At 38.5% G+C, this 22,075-nt stretch overlaps 1 protein-coding gene across 3 annotated transcripts in view; it reads right to left on the bottom strand.

Annotated features, from left to right (window-relative positions):
• The window catches only part of ZC3H13 (zinc finger CCCH-type containing 13), a 46,252-nt gene that overhangs the window by 4,011 nt on the left and 20,166 nt on the right, over positions 1–22,075 (bottom strand). For 2 of the 3 annotated variants that reach the window (XM_066176187.1, XM_066176189.1), the window contains 13 exons: positions 21,250–21,389; positions 20,363–20,523; positions 18,854–19,051; positions 17,273–17,446; positions 14,149–14,459; positions 12,672–13,136; positions 11,512–11,694; positions 7,886–8,435; positions 7,107–7,210; positions 5,684–6,700; positions 4,187–4,696; positions 1,077–1,232; positions 261–461 (listed from right to left, as the gene is read on the bottom strand). In XM_066176187.1, coding sequence (XP_066032284.1) covers positions 261–461; positions 1,077–1,232; positions 4,187–4,696; positions 5,684–6,700; positions 7,107–7,210; positions 7,886–8,435; positions 11,512–11,694; positions 12,672–13,136; positions 14,149–14,459; positions 17,273–17,446; positions 18,854–19,051; positions 20,363–20,523; positions 21,250–21,389 — 4,170 coding nt within the window. The remainder of the gene's footprint in view (positions 1–260; positions 462–1,076; positions 1,233–4,186; positions 4,697–5,683; positions 6,701–7,106; positions 7,211–7,885; positions 8,436–11,511; positions 11,695–12,671; positions 13,137–14,148; positions 14,460–17,272; positions 17,447–18,853; positions 19,052–20,362; positions 20,524–21,249; positions 21,390–22,075) is intronic. The other variant, XM_066176188.1, reaches the window with a different exon arrangement.

Here is a 22,075-nt window from a genome sequence, read left to right as displayed (position 1 = left end):
TTAGGCTAGGAAAGCATGAAAGGTCTCACAAAAAGAATATTCCACTAAGATAACGGCAACTTTGTTCTGTTTATTAGTTTAGACCTCCTCACCATTGCTGAAATCAAAACACTAATCTGACTAACATGCTGCTGTACCACATTTCTGTAATATTCACACGATACTCATTATACACTTTCTGTGGTCTTTGAAACCTAAAATAATGAACTAATGCACATTTCATAAGGACTTTTTCACTACACACAAAAGACAGAAGTTACCTTTAGGTTTTTCTAACACTCTCTGGCATGTCTCTTTTATTTTGGTGAAGAGCTCTGGTCCTGCCAATCGCTTGGAAATACCAACTCTCAACATAACAGCACCTGGTGTGAATTTTAAGAGCGCAGCCCCAGGCTCACGTGGTTCTTTTGGCTGCTTTGGCATAAGACTGGACCAGTCCACATCTATAACATCCACTGGATCTGCAAAAACATTGACAGAGAATGAGTTATCACACCACCACCCCTTACCACAGCTGGTTAATTTCACATGCTGAGCGCATGGTAGTCTCCTGAAAGCAATATATATATATATGAGATTAACATCGTTCTGCAGTCCTCTTGGACCCTTCAGGTAAGAATGTCAAAACTCACTTGGATGGGTGGAAAACAGAAGAAATGCAAAAAGAAATGGCAAAAACCCCCCTATATGGATTAAAAAAAAACAACCCATGCCTAATATTCTGCTTTATATTTATTGCAATCCCTTTGTGAAATGTTGCTCAGCTCCTGCTTAGCCAGCAGGTTTGGACATATTACTTATGCATTCAAAAATGTCACAGTACAACTGAACATGCTAAGACGGATTCAAATTAAATACTCAGAGAGCTAGTTCACACAGCCCAGGTTACCCAGCTGAACTTAGGACAATTAGACAATTCCATTCTCCCCAAAGCACTTGGAAAGCACTCAAGCACAGACAGAATCTGCTCACAGACTGCACTCCCAATTCAGAAATATTGTCAACATCACAGTAGCATTCTATGCACACTGATCTAATCTGTATACTCAAATAATCACAAAGGAGGGTTGATATACTTTTACCAGGCATCTTCTCATCCTCCTGTTGATCCTCACGCTTTTCAGCATCACCTGCCAGAATTTCATCCAGTTCATCATCGCTGATGGGCTCATATTCTCCAGCACCAGACCCCAGGGACTGCACATCATTAGTCTTTGTTTCATCCTCTCCTCCTACAGAGACAGAAACATACTGTAGCTTTAAAGCAATCATATTTTTTTTCTAAACATGCTGTACACTGCCTGAAAACAAAAAGGTTTAGCAAACTAAACTGTTAGCTTTTAGGAACAAGTATATTCAACATAAAAACTGGTATCAACCGACAGAAACAGCCAAGTTATTCCTCCCATACACAATGTGGCAGTTTGAATTTTACACATACTGGTCAATTTTTTGTTGCAGTATTAGTCAAACTTCTCAGAGAAAGCCATTTTCACAACATACATCTTGATTATCTGATCTCTGACATGTAGTTTATGATAATAAATAGTTTATAAAAATCTAAGTTAGTGCCACAAAGTCTTTCAGATGCTTTAGCACATTAATCTAAAATCAGGATTCAGTCCAAAGGTCCTAAAATAAGTAACAAAACTCCAAAATACAAAAAGGTAACAGGTATCCTGAATGAAACAATTATGTACAGAAATTTAGACTGTTTGTAGCAGTCACAAGAAGGGCTTTTAGAAAACCATGCCAAACTTCTTTTAGTTGCTAACCTCCTTTCCATCCACATACTATCTGCATAGGCAAATACATGCGCTGTATGTGGAAACGTATTCCTCAGGATCCATGAACACAAGACACTCAAACACTGAATTTTGCAGTTCACAAAAGGGACATCCTCTCACCTCCAAGACTGAAAGATCTGACTCAAGCATTTAAAAATTCCATTGCTCTAAACTCAGCCTTTATTTTATTACAGTTCTCCACCATGGGTACTAGCAATGAGTTGTGCCACACAAACTGGACAGAATTTACAGGCATCTTCTTCTGTGGATGACCATCCTGATACCTTCCAGCTCCCTTAGCCAGATGGAAACTGCTTCCATTTTAAGTTTCCCCCCTATTCTTTGGGGTTTTTTTTTTTCAGCTTGCTTTTGTGGGGGCAGAAAAAGTAGTCACCTCAATTAACCTAAATATCATCATGGAAAAAGCAAGTAAAAGACAAGCCAGTAAAGCATAAACAAACTACTCAGACCATCTGGCAATGCTTTGGAGGAAGCATATAGCATCTTAGGCATTATTTAAGCCGACTCATAAAGCAAACACATTAGGTTCAAAACATTAAGATAATTTAATAATATTCTGACATACTCCGCTAAGACAATATACAACAGTAATTTCCCCAAGTAAATACCAGATACCTCCCTCTAACATCATCACATTCAGAAATTGTACTTCGACTTTTTTCCTTTTTAGAAAGGAGAATAAGGCGATCTACACTAGATTTTGTTTTGTGTCTTACTACTTTATATATTCACTGCCTGTAAGATCCACCTGCTGCATCCACATTGACGTACCAGATACACCAGTTCACCAGTACTACATGCCTGGACCCATTAAAAATTTACTGTATTAAGAAATTGAAAATAATACAATTCATAGTTCTCAACACATAATTTTATTAAACAATACTTTATTAAAAATTTTATTTTAAAAATACTTTATATTTGGATTTCAAGTAAAAGTTTGATAATTTCTAGACTATCTTTTACCACTCCTATGTGGAAGTGTACTTTTATATTAATTCTGCATTAAAAACATCTAATATTTTCCAAAATAGATTTTCCTAAAAAAAATAAGAAATCCTAAATATACCCAACTCCCTACAGATGAAAACCTGCAGAGAATTTAGAACACAGCCTCTTAAAAACAGACAAAAGAATACACATACGCTGAAAGGCTAGACCAAAGAACATATTTACCATGCACAGCCTATATGGTTAAAGGTGCCCTCTTGGAAACAGGTCATGTACCCAAGAATGGCCTTTCATTATCTCTTTTCTCAAGCCACCACATGGTACTCTCAGATTTATTGCACCATGCTTTTCCTCCAGCTTAAAAATAGTTAATTCTGTCTATTGCAGCAAAAGTAGACTTTTAGAGGCTCACTTCAAATACTATCTTTGTCTGTCGAGTGCTTCCACTCCACAGATAATCTCCTTAAATGAAACTTTCTCAACAGGATCTCTCAACTCTAAAGACCACTTTAAGAGTAATCAGGTAGGAGACCTAAGTACTAAATATTCCTCACCACCCTCTTGAGACAGTATTTGATTAAACTGCCCAAATTAACAATGAACACTAAAGGCAATTCTTACTAAGAATGGCATACACAATGAGCATAACCGTAACATACACCAGTTACTCTGGATTTAGACTCTTGTTCCTTTTATGTCGTTCATATAAAAGCCAACTCCCTATTCTTGCAAAGCTCAAGCTTCTAATCCACGTGAACAAACTGTTAGGAGTTTGTTAGTGTTTACCCCTCACTGACTTTATCAGTTCTAAGCATGCTTCCCTCAGTACCATTAGGGCCAGCAAAATGAAGTTGCATTTTCAGCTGATATTACTGAGATCACTTCAGATAAGGTTAGATCAGGAATGATCTATAAGATTACCTCAGGAAAGCTATTTTTGGACTACTGTGCCAAGCCATACATATGTTTCACCTACTAATCAGACAAACAGTTCTATGATAATTGGGCTCTGGCTGAAAAAAAAAGCAAGAAACAATTCCAAGTCCACACTCTTTTTTCCCACTCATTACCTGTCACTCCCAAAATAAGAAATAGATCTTACCATGATATAACAAGGCAATCAAATGTTGGTGTTATCTTTTAGTAAACTGCCTATTCAGAAACATTACATTTTGGTGAAATTATCTCAGCTAATGTATGCTTCTTTGCCTCAAGACTTCTCCAGAAATTAAGAAACAGCACTAACACAATTAACAATAAGGAAGATGCTCATCAGATTTTTCTCATTATCTTCTTCCACAGCAGAGAAGCTGAAGCTAATAAGCCTTTCAGTAGAAAATTATTGCAATACAGCTCAGTTCAGCACTATGCCAAAAGGGAAAGAATAAAATATTTGTTAATCCAGGTTCTTTGCCAGAATAGCTCACCTTCTAAACTCTCTACTTTTTCGGCCTCATTTCCATCTTCAAAGCCTTGTAAAGGTCCTAAATCTTTGTCTGTTTTTTCCTTCTCTGAAGCTGCTGAGTCCCGGCAAATACCATCAAACTCCTTTTCGTGATCTCTGTCCAATTTTGTTTCACTGTGCTTTGTTGATTCCTTTTGAGAGGAGATGTCAAGAGTTCTCTCTCTCTCTCTTTCAGCAGTATCAGGGAGCTGTCGGTCTCTCTCTCGCTCCAGCTCCCGTCTTTTCTCCCTCTCCCTCTCTCGCTCCCTGAGTCTCTCTCGCTCCCGGCTCCTCGGCCAGTCCTTGTCCACATCTCGGTCCCAGTCTCTCTGTCTCCCCTCTCTCCGGTCTCTCTCTCGTTCCCGGTCATGTTCATGTCGATCTCGCTCCTGAAGCCTCTCCCTGCTATCAAAGGACCCGGATCTGGAATGAACCTGACGATCTGACTCGGGGGAACTTCTTCTGGAACTGTGGCTTCTTGAATCTTGACGATCTGGATAAAAGATCATATATATAAGCACGACTATGACACATAAATGTAATACCATTTTACTAGACCAAAGCATTTTAAAGATTCGGGTATGAAAATACACTTCTCAAAAGCATCATCTTCAAATTAATCATGCTTTCAGATTGCCTTAGAAGATTTAACCTTACTTAAAAACATGAGGTAACTTTTCCGACTTCCGAAAAAGAAATTTAGTGGCTACTTTCTACTATGAGAGAAATGAACTGAATAATCATATAATCATATACACACTCAACTCAGAAATTTAGGCTTGGGGGGAAAAAGAAAAGAGAATCACCTCAAAATTCAAAATTCTTATAACGTGTCGTCTAAAAGCTAGGAATGCCTTAGTTGACAGATGAATTCAGAAAAATAATTTCAAGCATGTAATCATGAGGAGAACGGAGAGCCAAAATGCTTTTAGTATTGATATTTTTGTATTGATGCCGTTTTAAAGTATTTTATCTGTTTTTTTCACAGCAACTACAAACATAAAAAATGTGACTATTTTGATTTGCAACGAAGATGATTTCCATGTGCCTATTAGAAGTACGCCTAACAGGAACCATAGAAGATTTACCTGATTTTGCATTACTTCAGCAATTTCCGTACCAAAATTAACACTAATAATGAATGTAAGAACATTATTTAGACTATAAAACAACTTCAATGTTCTGTTAGCACAAGTATTTTCTCTATGAGGTTTTTCTGTCCTACAAATTACTTTATTCCCCAGACAGCATGAACCAAAATCCAACTGAATGTCTTGGTGTAAACAAAATGGTAATCCTGCCCACTGAGAATCAGCTTTTCAAATACGTTAACACTTGCAGGAATCTTAATTTATTCTAGTTTTACAGTGAAAGGCAGACAACATGTCCCTCTCCTGTCACACTAATTAGAGCCATGAAGAACAATTTGGGACTTGTACATGGAATGACAGGTTGGTCTCACTAAAATACATCTTATTACCTGAAGATGTGCTGCGACTGGGTTCTCCTCGTTTCAACTGATCAATTCGGGACTTCCTTTCAGTGATTTCTAAGCTTTTCTTCTCCCTCTCCCTGTCCCTATCCCTGTCCCTAGAGCTACTGTGCAGGATCCTCTTCCGTCCAGTCTGATCGTCTCCACTGCGATGCGCTGACTCATTGGAGGGTGATCTAAGCCTGCTGGAGGCATGGCTCCGATTGCTGCCGAGGCTGCTGCTGCGCTTCTGGTCCACAGGCTTACGGTGTGGCCCATCCTCTATAGTAACATGAGGGGCTTCCACCTTTTCTCCCCTCATCCTGTGACTTTTTCTATGGGAATCCTCAGTGGTTCTTTCTGGAACAACAATGTCACCACGTTCAGGAACATCCTCATCTGACCAGTCACTAAATGTTGTATCTTCTCTTTTTGTGGGGACTTCTGCCACTGCTTTCTCAGGTGGTGCTTCAACCAATTCTTCTTTATTTACAGGAGGGGTTCTCGGACCTTTTTTCTTTTTATGATGTGGAACAATTTCTTCGTCAGAAACTTCAGAATCACCCTTGGACCTCTTCCGCTTTTTCTCCACGTTTTTCCTTTTTTGACCTTTTTTAGGGGAAAAGACCTGGCTTTCCTCAGGTGCTGGTTCATTAGCATACCTTTCCACCCCACTTTCATCATCTTTCTTCTTCTTCGTGGCCTTTTTCTGTATCTTAGATTTCTTCTTGCTGTCATCATGCATTCTATCAGAAGCATCTCTTTCTTCAGAAGGACGGTGTCCAAGATTTTCCTGAACCCTGGACCGGGAACCTTCTGAAGCATCTGGTTGATCTCTTTGCTTATCTGTTGAAGAAACCCTCTCTTTAAACTCTGGCTCTTCATAGCGCCGGGAACTTTCCTTTCTGTCCGATTTTCGCTCTTCCTCTTTCCAGCGGCTCTGCCGCTCCTCCACAACGTGAGAGGGGCTCAGTGACCGGGATTCCTGCGGCCGCACAACCTGGCTCAGGAGTCTGTGCTTTTCATCTGCAAAATGTGAAAAAGAATGTGCCTTTATTGTGTAGGAAGGAGAACGCGTGAGCATTTGCTGTCTTCTGCGTGCCAAAAGAAGTGTCCATTAAAACACATAACCCATTACTTCAGTTAGATTTCTTAGGTTTTTCTACCGCTGCAGCAGCAAAAGACAATTTCCAATTTGGTAAACGTACATCTTAAACAGGGGCCATGGATGTCACTATCACCTGGCAGACATAATACATAGTGACAATATGAAGATAAGGACAAATAAAGATGAAAAATGGCAGTCCTCATAAAAATACGGGGAACACTTAAAAAACTTTCCTCATGTTTTTTCTATTTAAAATTGCAAGTTATTCTCCACAGACAGAAGATAACCTGGGTCCAGCTGCAGAGACAGCCCACTCCCACTTACTTTTATCATCTCCACTGTTGTAAGCATCACTATCAGGGGAATGATCACGGCGACGTTTGGGTGACTGACGGGGACTTGGACTGCTTTCGTTTCTGTGACGCTTCCTGCAAAAGGAACATGCACCATCAAATTTCTTCAGGATGCTTTGAGTTTATCATCAGTACAATCCCTGAAGTCTAAGCACCTCATATAGAAGACATTTAAAGATGTCATGAAGTTCTGTAGTTTTCTAAGTTGCCGTTCCAAGTAACAGCTATGCACTTAAAGGAAGCACAACACATATACTGGAGGTATTTTTCACACCTTCACTGGTAGTCTTCTGGTGTTGGAAATTTGGTAGTGCAAAGGGTAATGCATGTTCCAAAGAAATTTAATTAACAAAGTCACAAACCCTGACCTAGATAGCTGCTATTTGAATTTCAGACTTCATAATGTACCACAGTTTTTTTACCATGTTTCCATTAATGACTGTATTATTAAAGGCAAGACAATTCAAGCATGCATAATAGGGAAAATTACATTGTCCGATTCAACTCTTAACTCATATGTAGTTCCATGACTCAGCACTAATAAAACACTGGAATAACTTCACCAGTACAAATTTGGGGGCTACCAGCATGTGCCACACAGATGCAGGGGGGACAGCTTCAGACCAAGACTATGCATAAACAGGATGTCTTCTTCCTTAAAATACTCCCCTGTCTACTAACTTACCAAATTCAACAGTTAAAGACTGCCTTTTTTTTTCTTTGACTAAAGTAACATTTAGATCTACTCACTTGGATTTTCTTTCCTCGTGGACATCTCTTGAGCCTCTTTCTTCTCGAATATCTTCTCTCTTATCCCTGCGGTCTTCCCTTCCTTTTTCTTTGTCATCCCAGTCTCTCTGGCGGTCTCTTTCTTTGTCTCTGTCTCGACCTCTCTCCCTTTCGCGCTCACGCTCCCGATCTCTCTCTCGTTCTCGCTCCCTTTCTCGTTCCTCCCGCTCTCGCTCTCGCTCCCGCTCCTTCTCCCTCTCCCTCTCTCGTTCCCTTTCCCTGTCATGGTCTCTGTCTCGGTCCCGCTCACGGTCTCTGTCTTTGTCCCGCTCTCTGTCCCTCTCCCGTTCCCGAGCACGATCTCGTTCCAACTCTCTTTCTTTCTCCCTCTCTCTTTCCCGGTCTCTTTCTCTTTCTCTCTCCCGGTCCCTCTCCCTTTCCCGCTCTCTCTCCCGGGCCCTTTCATCTCTCCTGTCATCAGACCGATCCACCCTTCGCTCCTCTCTCCTCTCATCCCGCTCGAGATCATCACTCCGTCCTTGGTGTCGTACCGGTGAGCTTGCTCTCTGATCTGCAAACAGAAGGAGGTTTGATTACCAAATGCTAAACAGATAAACACTGCTTCCACTACACTAGTAAAACAAAGAGCCTTTGTCTTCACGGTCTAGATCTTTGTTTGCATTAAACGAAAAGCAACTCCCTGCAGAAACTTGAATTCTTCCTCCTTTGAGGAGGAAGGAAGACATAAAGCAGAATGAATTTTGAAAGAATTTTTCGACATTTAGGAAGTGGGCTTTGCTTATTTAACCAAAAGTTGCCAAAAATTTTTTTTTATTTTCCAACAGATTTTTCTGAATGGCTTCAAAAGACAATGTAGCTATTACAATTGTATTACCCAATGATTCCAAATCTGGTATAAGATCTTAAAAAGCTGGGAATGGCATGCATAGGAAATGTTAAGACTTCCATACAAAGATTTTACTTCCTAAATCTATTAGGAGTCAAGTTCTTTACAAGGACTCAAGCGATTTACAACACAGAGTAAAAATTTCTGCAAAATTAGAAAGCCTGGCCTGTCTCATCACAGAAGAGATCCCTGCACAGAAACAGACAACCAAATCTACAAGATAGGGAGAGGCAAGGATGAGATAGGGGAAGCAGAGCAGCCAGAAGTTTTCACTTGTGTCTACTGCAGAGTCTTAAAGTTTAGTATCTGAGTTCGTTGTTCAAACAGTGGAATAGAGACAGAAGGAAAACTAAACATGTAGAAAATCACTGATCCAGAGGAAGAGTGAAATCTGATTTATCCAATTATATTTACTCTACGCAGACTCATCTACATATTCTTCATTGTATTTTGGATATTTTTTGAGTATTTCTTTAAGTTTTGACTACTTCATAGCAATTTCTATGCTCATGTTAGTAGTATTTGAGCCACAACAAATCAATAAAACTATTCTCCTACAACATATATATAAAAAAAACTATACAAAAGAGGAAAAAAACTGGCATGAACAGAGGTTGGTATTTCTCGCTCCATTACTCAGAGGCTGAGTGCACTTTGCTGTAAATTGAGGCAATGTCCACTAGGCGTGAGCAGGCAGAGTTTGGACTAAATCAATAAAACGTGAATTTCCATCAGTTTAATCAATTTTCATCTCTGAGTGAATTAACAATGATTTAGTGTTCCCCTGTTACCATGTAAAATTGAAAGCAAAGTTGAGTGACATTTCTGCCTTTTTAAAAAGGGAAACCATCAATCCACGCAATCAGTTCTGTGAACAGGTTTCACATTCTTTTAATGGGGCCTACAATACTGTAATATGATTTAGTGTGCATACCAAGTATTAGATTTTATAAAGAAGTTCTGTAACTCCTATTTGTTATGTCAGTTTTGGTGACAAAACACCCCTATGAAAGTCTTATGCGAATCAAATACTGCAAGTGTATTAGACAATTAAATGCAGATAGTCAGCACTTCTTATGTGACTTCATTTTTTGAAGTACTGTTCCAGTGGTTGTTTGGAAAACTCCCATATTTGCCTTAGTTGAAAAAAAGACAGCTCGAATTTGCAAGCTTGCATTTTAAAATCACACTCCTTGCATATCACAGAACCAAAATCTATTTCAATTTTTCACAGAATGACACATATTAAAACTGTAGTCTAATTAGGGAAACTGTCTTGAATTATAACTCTGAGGATTTACTATTACAAAAAGTGATCTAAATTTTTAAGGAGAAGACAATAAATTTTGAATGCATGCTCTATATTTTTCCCCCAGAGGGAAACACAACCCATTCAAAGCAACTTCCCTACTAGAAATTTATTTTGTTGTCATTACATGCTTTTATTTCCAAGGTTTCTTCTGTTGGTTTGGGGCTTTGTTTTGATTTTTTGGGGGGTGGATGTTTGTTGTTTTTCCTAATAAATTAAGAACTTGCTAGGATATGAAGGGCACAAAATTATATTATATGTATGTAGGATTTATTTGGGCTGAGGAGGTGAAAGAGATGAAAGCTAGAGTGCAAAAGCCAACCCCCAGGACACACTCAAGTCTTCAGGATTTTTCAGCTGACATGAAAAAGGAAGCCTGGAGTTTCGGTCTGTTGAAATTCTGCCTTGAAGATGAGAGAGAATCTGAAGCAGAGCCTCTCACAAGAACAAGCAACAAGAGATCTGTTTCAATAGGCTATAAAGTATCTTTCAAAGTGGCATACAAAATATCTCTTTGATAAACTGAAATTACACAGCAGCTAGAATGTAGCTGTCACCTGTAAACCAAAACTCAAGACAGAAAATAACCAACTGTAATTTTATGTTTAGTCTTCACAGCTCCTCTTTTAATTTTCAAGCTATTTTCATTTCCCTAACTCCTCCTGTTCTCTTAATTGGTGAGCAACACAAATATATCCCAGAATGTTAGCTGGTACTAAGTTCCTTCAAGCCAACACAGTACACTTTCTGGTACAGAAGTCTGACATCTTGCATGTCAAAGACTACTGTAAGTTGTGCATGCTGTTGTCATGACCACTGGTATCTTATGGCTATTAGCTAATTACTACTGAGAACAGCAAAGCACTCATCACCATTAAACTCCCCAGAAAATAAATTTTTGAATTAGACATGAATTTCAATGGTCACTTACTTTAGTAGCAAGTAGTCCATAACTGTCAGTCTAGTTTAGGCCTTCCCCAAAACACACTCAAGCAATTTACAGTACAAAAGCATAATGTTTCTATACAGAAAACAGAACCAGTAATGAAATGCAACCATGACTCTAAGCTTAACATGTTTATGTAACATGAAGTGGAAGAGGAGGCAAAAACATTTTACAGTGAAGTTGTACAATGAAATCCCTTGAAGCTTAGTTTGTTTAAAGACTAGTTAGATGAATAAACACAGAAGATACCAATATCAAGCCACAGGGCTGGAGAAAGGTGACAGCATTTGTGGATACATTGCCAATGAATGATCTTAAAAGATAAGTCATCTTCTATCAAGGATAGGAGTAGTGTCAGTGTGTGGTGTCAGATGAGCTATTTATGAATCGGTGGAAGCAGAACAAGATAGCAAAAGGAGGGAAACACACATTCATACATGTACATTTGACTACAGATGTATGAGTAAAACCAGACATTAAAATACCTCTGTCTCTGTTGTCACGCCTATCCCGTTCACCATGTCTTCTTTCAAAGGAGGAATCTCTCGCTTGATCCCGACTGTCATAGCGATCCCGATCAGCGTAGCTACTCCTCGACTCCCAGGTGTCGTGGTAGTTCCCACTACTGCTGTGACCGTCAACCTGGGATCCTCTAGTGCCCCGACTCCCTAATGGAGATGTAGCAACACAAAACATGAGCTTCCACACGTAAGGAAATCCACTGATAATTTATAACAGCTATGTATTAACATCTAATAAATTTGAATTAGCTGTTCATGGACTTAAGATTGTAGCATCAAACTCTACTTAAGCAGTAACTCAAATTTCGTATGTTTTAACTGAAAAGTTCTTATTTGCAAACTGCAAAATCAAGACTTTCTAAATCCTCATTCCCTGGTCATAGTACGAGGTCTTCTGACTAGAAATATCAGTCCAAAAGCCAGTTCCCAATTGTTCTGAGTAGGCTGTAAGCTAATAGACAGTGCAGCAAGAATAGGCAGAGAAAGCAGAGATCATTCTCCCTGTAAAAACTGTATGTAATTTCCCTAATGAAAATGTCGCAACAAGCCTGAAAGAGCCAAATAAATTACAGATTATTAGAAGTTATTTATTATTATTATAATTATCATTATTAATGCATCAGACTTCAGAAACCATTTTAAAGATTAAAGTCACACTTTTTGGAAATCAGATGGGCAGAGTGGTGAGAGGGGGAGAGGTGGATGTGTGTGAAAGATAGTTTTCAGGCACCTACGACATGCAGCTGTTTTCGAAAGACCATGAGAAACTTGCTGCCCAGTGCTTTGAGATGCACTACCCCCTATGAATTTTCCACTACACATCAGCCTCTTATTGTGTTTACAGCCAATGGGAAAACCTAGAGTGGCAGAAACATTAAACAGAGTGATGTAAGGGTAAGGCTTTGTTTTAAAATGGGATAGCAGAATACCAATGTTATGCCACTTTAATGAATACAGAACACAAATTTCAACAACAGTTTTAATTTAATGACGAACTGAACAGAGCTTTAAAAGTGTGAACTATTTGGCAGTACTTGCATATCAAATATCTAACAAGGTGGTATGAATGCAAATATTCAACCTTCAATGATAGGGACACATGAATTTTTTAAATTATGCAATACCTTTGTCCGATAATTCTGGACCTCTGCCTCGACTTCTGCCAGTTCTATCACTTCTGCTCTCATTTCTGGAGTCACTTCTGGAGTCATTCCTTGTTTCAGTCCGAGAGCTCTCCTCTCTGCCATGGGATCTCCCATAGCTGCGCAAGTCGTCTTGATACTGGTCATCCTTCTTATGGGCATCACGACTCTCTCTGTCTCTGTAGTCATGGGAGTCCCGTGTGGAGCGCGAGTCTCTCTGGTCACGACTGTCTTTGGTATCCCTGCCATAATCCCGGGTGTCTCTGGAGTCTCGAGTATCTCTGGATTCCCGTGGCTCCCGCCGATCTCTGGTGTCTCTCGTGTCCCTCCGATCTCTTCCATCACGAGACTCCCTGTCATCCCTGTGGTCCCTGGAGGTACTCTGTTCTTGGTCATAATCACGATCATCTCTTGTGTCTCTTTCTTTTTCTCTCTTGCCTCTGGTTTCTGTAAAACATTCAAAAGAATATTATATACCTGGCTTAATTAGAGCAAGCAAACATTTAGCACACAAATAATACTAAAATAACATTCTCAAAATACACTTAGCAAATCAAAATTAATACTTAAGTAGGATAAGGTCATGCCAGGTTATCTATCTGTACATCTAGTAAGTTTTAAAGACCTTATTCTGAATATGAATCTCTACAGTTATTTACCCATTTAGAACAGAGTAAGTATAATGAAAATAAATGTCAAACACACTAAAGAGTAAGCACACTTCAGTAATTTTAAGGTAGGGTCATTACTCCTCCAATCACAGATTCCTCTCATATTCTACACACACACAGACACTTCCAAAACATTTGTGGTATATTTAGACCACTTGTAAGACCTCAATGCCCTGTTAAAATCTGTTGATTTGAGTTTGGTGGTCTGATTTGTCTTGGGGTTTTTCTATTACATATTTATAATACTACTGCGACAAGAAGCTAAGTTTACAGCCAGTCTAAAATAGAGCTGACATATGTACTCTTCGTAATCTGTCTCTAGAGGCAAACAGCATGTTTACTCATCCCATATTGCCCAAACAGAGGGAATGACTGTTTCTTTGCACACACCTCACTTAATGTCAATTACAAAGACAATAGACAGCAATCAGCGGAGACTGGATTTGGGCACATCAAAGAAAAGAGTAATAGTTACTTAGATGTACCCTGCTGTGAAAACCACTTTCCTGCTGACACCACCATTGCATTACACAAGGAACACCTACATAGATACCTAGAAGTGCGTTTACAGTCAGTTGAGCCTACATAAGCAGTTCTGCCAGGGGTACTCTAATAGACAGTACCTGCAAACAGCACCACCAGCACAGGCAGAGTAAACACAGACAGTATTTTCTTCACCGCCTTGCCACTGGGATGGGTGCACACAATGCCACAATTTGAAAATCAAGTTCCAAAATGCAATTCACAAGCAAATAAAAACAATTCTGAAGTGCTGTTTTCACTCGTACCGTCCCGCCTTTCGTGACGCCTGTCATGAGACTGTGAAGTCCGATCCCGATCATGTCTTCCCTTGTCTCTTCCAGGAGATCGGTGTCGCGAAGGACTTCGCTTCCTCTGAGGTGGAGAGGAAGAGTGTGGGGGATAGGGGGAAGATGACCGCCTCGCAGGCGGGGAAGCTGTCCTTTGATAGGATGGAGAAGGAGTTCGTTTGCGGTGTGGGGAAGGAGAATGTCTTTGAACAGAGGAGCCTGACTGTGAGGATGAGGAGTGATGTCTGGAGGATATGGGAGAATGATGCTGACCTGATGGAGAAGCAGACCTGCAAGGAAGAGTTAAAACAGCTACATGTGTAATAATTTGACTCGAAACGTTCTTAACATACCATGCAGAAAAGCAATTAAAATAGTTTTTGTATTCTCTATCCTCTGACTGCTGAAAATATGTGCTGTTTCTATAAAACACCAAACTTGACTTCCCTCCAGGGTACCAAGTACATGTTTTCAAAATACGCTTATCTTTAAATGATTATTATTTATTTAATGCCCAGGAAAAATTTGTCCAATCAAAATCGTATTACACAGCTACCAGGACGTAGGGGAAGGGAAGGAGGAATCAGAAAAAAAATCATTATCTTCTTTCCCAACCCCAAATGAAAACCATTGTTTTCTTCAATATAAAATCGTTTTTAGAGTTGATAATAAAATTACAGATAATTTTACAAGGTGTAACTAAAGCTTTTTGTTTACAACAGTATACAATTCTTCTACAAAGCAACAGCGTCTCCTTCTTATTAATTTTTAACACCTTTTATTGTAAGGATTGATCTTTAAACAATTCTTAGAACCAGAAAGAACATACATATACCTACTTAAAATGTTAGCAAATATGACTGTTTACACAAACATGGAAACACAGAATAAGAAAATGTATACAAAATATTTCTGATCTTTGAAATTCTGTCACCAACTAAAGATAATTTACACAACAGTAAAAAATTTCCTCATAATATGACTAACATGGACAAAAACACACTTTGAGTCTTTAGGCTCAGTAGTGGGCTATTTTTACCCTTATCAGCATCAAAGGAACTTGAAAGTATCTTTTCTCATATAATATATACTGTCCTTAATTCCCAACTTCCTTCTACTTCACAAAACTCCAGAGATGACAAGAAGAGTGGGAGTTAAAAAGCCACACTTGGAGAACATATCTTCAAAAATCTCACTGTTCCTGAGGAAACAAGTAGCCTGCATGCCTCTAAGATGACAATTCATACACAAATGAAACAGATGACCTGGAATTAGTAGTAAAATTTCCAAAGCAGTCAATGTAAAATTCTGTCAGGGCTAGATATGACTAATAGAATCCAAGACTTTCATGACTTACTGTCTTTAAACTAAGACTACTTTTATTTTTCCCTGTGAAATTTTCTTTATTTTGATACACAAGGTTACCAGAATTGGCTTGCATGGAAGGCTTTCAATGGTATGAAGACAAAGTATTACCAATACCCTACCCTGCTTCTAGCAGAAGGCCCGTTTATCTTCCCTGCTTAACATTCCCTTGCACAATATCTGATACAAGTAGGTAATGACGAGCAAAATATTCAATGTCATGTTTAACCCCAGCCAGCAACTAAGTACCACACAGCTGCTCGTTCACTTCCCTGCACAGCCCCAGCAGGATGGGGAGGAGAATGAGAAAAAGGTAGAGCCTGTGGGTTGAGATAAGAACAGTTAAAGAACTGAAATAAAGTAAAATATAATCATGATGGCAACAATAATTGCAATAAAAAGGGAGGTAAGAGAGAGAAGATGAAAACCAAGAGAAACAGTGATGGACAACATCATTTGCTCACCTCAACAGATGCCCATCCCATCCCTGAGCAGCAGTTGGCAGCTCCTGGCCAACTCCCCCAGTTTATACACTGAACATGATGTTCTATGGTATGGAATATCTTTTTGGCCAGTTCAGGTCAGCTGTCCTGGCCATGGTCCCTCCCAGCATTTTGTGCACCTGCTCACTGGCAGGGTGTGGGAAACTGTTGTAAAAACTACTTAGCAACAACTAAAACAGCTGTGTGCTATCAACATTATTCTCATGCTAAATCCAAAATACAGCACTGCAGTAGCTACCAGGAAAAAAATTAACTCTATCTCAGCTGAAACCAGGACACTGCAGGAAGTTAAAAGACAGGGAAAAAAGATATTTTGCAGACTCCATACTACTGCTCCAGGAGGAACTCTCTTCCGTATGAGAAATCCAATATAGCAAAAATGTCCATCAGTGGCACCCCCCACAAAATAATCTAATGTTGTTCCAGCTGAACTGAGTCACCACAGAAGCCAAACAGTTTGTTTACAACTCTTTGGATTGCTGAATTGATGGGTTTTATTTTGCCTGTTTTATCAGCATGCAGAAATATGTATGACATCTGGAGCATCCTCCACCCTTCAACAGAGGTGCAGAAAATAAGAATGCCTTGCTTGCCATTATACAAACATGGGACTACAGTGGTATTTAGCACTGCTATTCTAAACCTGAGCTTACACTCTTTCAGGCCAAAATAAGGAGCCAACTCCATTTTTAATGGCGATAGAACATTTTTTTCAAAACCCCAAGAACTAACAGATATGATACCTTCCCCAAACCTTCCTGCAACAAGCTTCGTACAGCATTGTTTAGCCAATTATGTCTGCTTCTCAACAAAGATGTGCAGAACCACGACCTGTGTATCACTTTACCCATTCTAGAACGGAGAAACTCTGCTTGTTTCCCATCTCAAAGGTAAAAGATTTTTTTCCACGTTCCACTTTTTAAAAAGAGGAAGGTTAGGGAGCAAGAAAGTTCCGAAAGGCTCACAGACTGACTATACCTCATACCAGACTTCTGAAGTTCTACCTGAAGGAGAAACACTGGAGAGGAACTGATAAATGGAAACTTTCACTGTGACTTGTGTTCTTGACGTGACACATACCCTTAATGTAATAACTAGGCAAGAAAAGAAGAGCTCAAGTGTTTGAGGCACAAACATATTCACAACAGAGACACAAACAAGTAGTCAAACCAAGAGAGGAAGTTTCCAAACCAGAACTATGAAAGGAAATAAAATCCACAGAATTGACCTCCTACCTGCGAGAGGGTGAGAAGTTATGTTTGTGAGTGGTTGACTTGGCTGGAGCTCGGGAGGTTTGCCTTCGCCTTGCAGCAGGTGGTGAGTACTCTCTGGAAGGGGAAGAATTACTGCCAGAGTGATCTGCAGGACTAGGAGAACGTTTCTGTCTACGGGAGCTTTCAGACGGATCCCTGGGAAACATAAACAGCAGCTAGTTTAACAGGGCTAAGATGGCACTAGCACATTTCTAAGAAACTACAAACACCTCCAAGACAGAACATGTGATTACCATATCAAGATACGTTATACTATCATTTGTTCCACCTATGATTTCACACATGAAATTACCTTAAACTAGCAAAACTCAAGAATGCAAGATATGCACTATATTTCTTGCTACACCGGACTGTAAAAACTAGAACATGGTAAAACCAAAAAAACCTTCTTGTAATTTCACCTAACACTTCATGTTGTGGTGAAACAGAATTCTTACCAATGGAGAAATATTTTGCTACCTTATTACAAAACTTCCATAATATCAGAATTTTATTTAAGCTTCAAGCTCAGACACATTTTTAAAAGCTTATCCCAGTAGCAAGTGAATGAAAGTAATCCGTCGAAACTTTCAACTATTTCACTGACTGTACCTCACAGAGATTTGACATTACAACTTCATTTTTATTATGTAGGGGAAAAAAAAAAAAGACAAAAATCCAGCAGTGAAATATAAGGCTGTAGTCACCACAGCAATACCTGGTTATAGTACAACGATAAGACAAGTACTGTCTTAATCCTTTCAGCGCTACCTAGAATGTTCTTTTCTACTGCTTGCAACTTGCTTCCAGCAATGGAATGCGCAATCATGAGGAAAATAAAATACTTTCAAGTAAGTATGGTGGAACTCATTTAATCAATTAAAAATACATGATCTCTTCCAATCCTTAGTCTGCTATGCCACTTACAAAGTAAGACTTAAGAACATGTACCCTACTTTCATCAAGAAAATATAGGACATAAAAATGCAGATCATGTATCTTCCAGCTTAAGCAGATATGTATGCTCCAGGAATTAATGGAATAGTCATAGCAGTCCACCATTTTTTTAAATATATAGATATGTACATATGCAAAAGTGAAGCAATTCTAAAATATCAGTAGTCTTTGACTACTTCAAAAATACTTCAAGCTACTAAAGATTAGGGAAAGTTTAAATGCACACTGCACAACTTATAAAGGTATTAGTTCTCTAAGATTTCAGAAAAACATGCAATCAGAGCAGTGAATTACTTCAATAAACTTCCATAGAGAGTCTGGCAAACAATCTGTTCCACAGGTGAAGATCCAAATTCTTGAATAGTAATGAATCTTTCAAAGGGGCATTTTACAAACGTACTAAGTTATGTAATTAAAACCTACCAATCTGTCAGTTATAGTCTATCAACCCATCTATATAACACACTGAAAATACTTCATCGTGTACTGAAAAGGTTGTTGGCAAAGTAGGTAATACCACCCTTACTATTCAGTGTTCTATAAAAATAACTTCAAAAGCAAGGTTACATCATCACAGTTAAAAGTCAATAATGCAACATAACCTACCTCTGCTTCTCTTTTTTCTCCTTGTGCCTTTCAAAGTCACGCCCTCTCTCTTTCACCTCCCTTGCCTTTTCTTCTGAACGTTCTTTTGCTTTATGTTTTTCTTTGTGTTTTTTCCCTAGGGAAGTTTCCTCTTGTACTGGAGGAGGAGGGCTAGGGGTACGAGGACCTTTCTTTTTACTCTGGTTACTTTTAGAACTCCTAGAGAGAAATTAACAGGGCAGGGGGGGGGGTATAAAAATGAAGATCTGACAACTATTCCAAACAACAGTTTCTCAGAAGTTGACAGGAAAGTTACAACATAGAAGGCCTGGAAGCTTTTAGGACAGGATTCACCAACTCCCTTAGCAAGCAGTATTCAATAGCAGAACTTGACAGAAAGGTGAATAGAGATGGTAAAAATGTATGTTGAGCTCTTCAATTTATAGCCTTTTTTTCTGAAGGAAGTGAACAAAAATAGGAATTGCTCTTGTTCAGACAGAACCAGTTTTCAAAGATGAAATGCCCTTACATGAACTGCGTACATCAGAAGACAAAAACCATACAGCACCTTGTCTGTTTAGACTCCCATTTCTGCAATGCAATACCCCAACCATATACATAAAATTATTTTAATTACTCATGTTTTCAATTTAATGTTAACTATCTGACAGGATGAAGCATCTAAACACTGTTGAATATGCAACTCACAATATGAAATAATACGTATTTTCCACATAATTTACCACAAAGATAAATCCTATCAACTAGGTATCACTGCATATGTCAGTATCATACCAGCACATTATAGTACATTCCTGTAGCAGAAACATCATTCTGCCCCTATTTTAAAGGGGATTTTAACAAATTGATTAAATAGGGGATTTTAGCAAACACAGACGTGTCTGGTAACACTGCTGCAGTAATTCATTTCCTATCTAAAAGCTGAAAGTTGTGGCCAGCAAGAACTTTGGAAGCAGGTTTTGGAGACCGGTGGCACCGCACCCAGTTAAAATTCCATGCTATTTACATATTTTATCCTTAAATTCTTCCCAGCACCCCCCACATCCCTCACTTCTTATCCTCTGAATTCTGAGAAATTCTCTGCCTTGAAAGTCACACATTGTATCTTGAACAGTAATATGCAATACCAACAGAATGCGCAGTTGGTCAAATTTTAAACACTTCAGTTTAGAGAGGCTGCTTCACAGGCCGCAGCAATTCAAATAAAAGTGTTTTCCACTTTTCAATGGTTTATATTTTCACATCACCTCACAAAGATTCTGGAAATTCAAAGAGAAAAGATCTGCTTGTAAACCACAAAAAAATAATCAACTGACAACTACATCCATATAAAAATTTTCTGCATAAGATGATTCACAATGCACAATTTAGAGATCTTCTCCTAAATTTATATAATCAAGGGCACTGAAAGGAAGGAAAATGGAAAATATTACTTATGAAAACTTCAGTAATTAACGTAAGTGTGGTTCTCTGCTCTCACTCTCTTGCGAGATGCATCTACATACTGACCTCTGCTGCTCCAAAAGTGGTGAAGAGACAGTAGATGCTTTCCTGTCTTTCTTACTAGCTGAAGATGATGATTTGGGACTGGATCTTCGTTTTGGAGATTTGCTAGACTTCCGTGGTGAGGGCGATGGTGATAATTTAGATCTAACCACCTCTGGAGAAATCTTGAGGGAGAGAATATAATTAACCAATAAGACATTGATGCTCAAAAGTGTAACTGTATGCCAATATGTGTGTCAAATATGTAAATTCAGCAAGTGAGAGAGTATGAGAACCATGTACATCTCTACTTTAACCTCATCACACTGTTGCAAAGAACACCATAAAGGAGGAACACATAAAAGGAAGACAACAGATAAAGCGTAGAGGTAGAGAAGGTGATACATTCTGCAATATGTTACAAAAACTAACTTAAAATTTAAATCAGTATGCTCACAACTAACACTCACATTTGTCTGAAAAAGAAAAGACATCCTTAGAGGATTTTTTTTTTAATCTTCCCCAAAATTTTACATTTTCTAACACCTACAGCTTTGTCTCTGCCACTCCACTCTGTTACTACAAGGCAAGCTGGAAAACGAGATTGGAAAATGCCTTGTCTTTTCTTCTACGCATCTTCTCTGTTACAGATCTTACTAGTTTAAGTTTTCACTAAAATGCATAAAATCCTTCTCATTTAGAGGAGAAGTCTTGGTTACTGTGCTGGATGACTGATCAGACACTCATTTCTACTACTCAAGTCACACACTAATTATATAGGTGCCAGTTATTAACTAATACGTAACACAACAGTGCATTTGTAGCCCAAAAAACTAAGCCTTCTGGGAAACTATTAGAAGGCTATGAAATGGCTGATGACTCGTCTTATTTCACATTTACATAATACAAACCTCTTTTTTAATTACTATTTCCTCTCGTTTCTCCATGTTTTCCTGTTCCAATTTCATGAGTTCTCTCTGAATCTTCTGGCGCTTCATTTCCAAAGACAGCTCATGATCATAATCATAATTAACATCTCCATTATCAGAATCTTTATTTGAAGAAAAGTAAATAGATTAGTAGACAACTTCTTACGAAAAACATAACAGTAACATTTAGCATACTAGATGCCAACCATAAATATTTCCATGACTTTTAAGCAGTGCATGAATGGATCAAGGAATGAATGCCAAACTTCTTCTCCAATTATATGTGCAAACCTGATGTAATCCCAGTTAGTTCCATACAATCTCAAGTTTAACTCCTGAACTTCATTAAAAAGAACACCTTAACTTTTCATGGACATTCATCTGAGGTAGCAAGGGAAACACAGTAAACCACTTATTTATATTTAAATAACAACAAAAAAATTAAAACTGTGTGTCTTCACAAGGAGTAATAGTATGTAGAGCACTGCTTAACTGGGGAACTCACATGAATTAGATTCATGTAGTGATACACGATACTACAGGGATTTATTTAATACAGTGTCTTACAAATCAACTGATACACAATTACATGTAAACATTGATTTTAAAATAAGACAGGGGTTCTGTGTGAACCCTTTTCATTGAATAAACATACACTTCAAGAGTTTACATCTGGTTTTACAACATTATCACTGTTTGGTTTTCACATTAGAAAAAGTGCTATTTCTCTTACTTTTTCACTAAGTCATGGACAGTTAATATCTTAAGCTTCCAACCTGGCAACTGAAATCTTACTGAAAATTGAATT

Source organism: Chamaea fasciata, unplaced genomic scaffold (genome assembly GCF_029207755.1).
Source record: "Chamaea fasciata isolate MVZ Bird 193981 ecotype frontalis unplaced genomic scaffold, bChaFas1.0.hap1 SCAF_2, whole genome shotgun sequence".
In the NCBI taxonomy this organism is placed as follows: Eukaryota; Metazoa; Chordata; class Aves; order Passeriformes; family Sylviidae; genus Chamaea; species Chamaea fasciata.
This window is presented reverse-complemented; position numbering and strand designations above follow the sequence as displayed.